We start from the raw sequence: 2,084 nt of genomic DNA on the forward strand, positions 1-2,084 counted from the left end.
AAGAACCGCGTACTTGTCGTACAGTGGTTGTAGCTACCACAGTTTCGTCCATCGATTATTTGGGGCGGGATCTGATAAGTTTCTGCGCATATACAGCATTGTCAATGGACTGTTAAGTGAGGGAACTTGGAAGGGGGATATGCATTGGAGGTGATAGCAAACCTATATTCCGCAAGTTGCCAGTGAAAAATACTCTGTAACATGTTTTAGGTCACTGCGGTTTAGTGACGCTCCGGTCGTCTCCCGCAACTCTGACGACGACAAGCGGCACGGTGTCGCTCACCTACTTGGGAGCCCCACGAAACGTTACCAAGAATGTCTGGGCTTATTCAAGTTTATCACTTAGTGAGCATCAGATCATCCATTCGTATCAACTCTACATTTGGCTGGCCATTTGACCATAGACCGAGAGTGCTACTTTTCTGATTTAGTTAGTAGCTTTTTAGATCAACCTATTATAGCATTTCACAACTGTCAGGTACTTTCAGTGATTAGGTACGTGCTTTCTAAAACCGTCATTTATATGCCGGCACACTATGAATATTCAGGCGCATAACCTAGTATGAAATATCATCAACCTAGTTGAACTTTCTGATATTCAAAATACATGGCTCATGGCTTGTCCGAGGTGTCACCATGTTGCGTTCTGCCGCTTATCATCGTTAGCGGCGGAATCATCGTTAGCTACGGTACCATGGTTCAACCACCACAGCCAAGTCTCATATAACATTGATTCTCTCAGCCCTGTCACGTGATCACCCGTGGACAGCATTTGAACTAACCAATGAGGGGCTTAAAAAGCCGTCCAATCGTCCTGCACTATCAGAAAAGCAGACGATGTCGTCTGAAGATTGCTCAGCAAAGTGATAAAGGGAACAGAAGAAGCATCTTGTGTGCCAAACAACTGACGGCTTACCGCAGAAAATCAATAGGCTCTGTTTTTGGCAAAAGTGATTAGAAATCTTCCTTGTTCGTTTGGTTACAGTGATACATATTTCTTTTTAACGTCACTTCACTAGCCTGACGAAACTAAATATTTTTTTATTTTTCGAACCAGATCACAAAACATTTATTCCAGGCATGGTTCTCAGAAAACGCAGGTGGTTCTTACTGAGACGGATTACTGTAGATAACAACTGAGTTTTACTCACCTTGTTAAAGAGAATGAATCCGGTTCCGGAGGAACAGGTTTACCAACATCAATCGGATTGAGTATGCAATTTCTGAGCAGTCTGCGCTCATCCAAATAAAGACGTAATGAATTTCTTCGACCTGAAAGTCGGTTCTTCACCAAGTCCATTTGGATCCAATCACCAGCATCGTCGTACCCACTGAACCTGTTGTTAGGCCTGGAGGTGACCAACGACCATATGATTTCTTGTACTTNGCCTGGAGGTGACCAACGACCATATGATTTCTTGCACTTTGTCGGTGACATTAAATTTGGTCAGATATTGGCTCTTCCATGTTTTTTGTACGCTTGATCCCTGAAAAATGAACAGAAGCTCTAACTAACGTGGAACAACTGCATTCACAAGGGGCTCCCTCTCTTAAAGGGAGTTTTGCCACACGGGAATGTGCAAAACACATGTCGTTCTTGCTTCTAAGATCACTTCAAGAGCTGGTTTCTGATGGACTACACTCAACGTGACTTGTACGGTACTCTAATGGCCTATACAACCATCCAAACAGTTGTCAATCCGACTAAAGCTGACGGGACAAGAACTCTTCATGAAACACCGCACTCCACTCCATCAAGCTAATTCCTGAAACCACGTGCTCAAAACTCTTGAAAGCATGTCTAAATCGGTACATGGTACATATAAACTGGTGTAAAACTTGCAGCCAGCCGTGGGAATAGTGATTTAGTAGCATGACATCGTTTCTTTCTTTATCATCAGAATGCCAAACTTCATGACGCACACAGTATCTCTTCTGGTCGCGCATGCCGATTGGAAATTCGTCTTTCTCGTACTTCCGAACCGTTATTCGTTGTTAGATTAGTACCACGTGGCTGGAAGAAGGACCTTCATTCTTGGAAATAGGCGGTTACTTATAGACTTCAGTGTCCTCGTGAAAAGGTC

At 43.5% G+C, this 2,084-nt stretch overlaps 1 protein-coding gene across 1 annotated transcript in view; it reads right to left on the reverse strand.

The window, feature by feature from the left end:
• The window catches only part of T265_05468 (hypothetical protein), a gene marked incomplete at both ends in the record, with an annotated part of 7,045 nt that extends 5,607 nt beyond the window's left edge, over positions 1 to 1,438 (reverse strand). Inside the window, one exon of the mRNA XM_009170479.1 lies at positions 1,152 to 1,438. Coding sequence (XP_009168743.1) covers positions 1,152 to 1,438 — 287 coding nt within the window. The remainder of the gene's footprint in view (positions 1 to 1,151) is intronic.
• Positions 1,439 to 2,084: the final 646 nt, after the last annotated feature.

Source organism: Opisthorchis viverrini, assembly GCF_000715545.1.
Source record: "Opisthorchis viverrini unplaced genomic scaffold opera_v5_105, whole genome shotgun sequence".
In the NCBI taxonomy this organism is placed as follows: Eukaryota; Metazoa; Platyhelminthes; class Trematoda; order Opisthorchiida; family Opisthorchiidae; genus Opisthorchis; species Opisthorchis viverrini.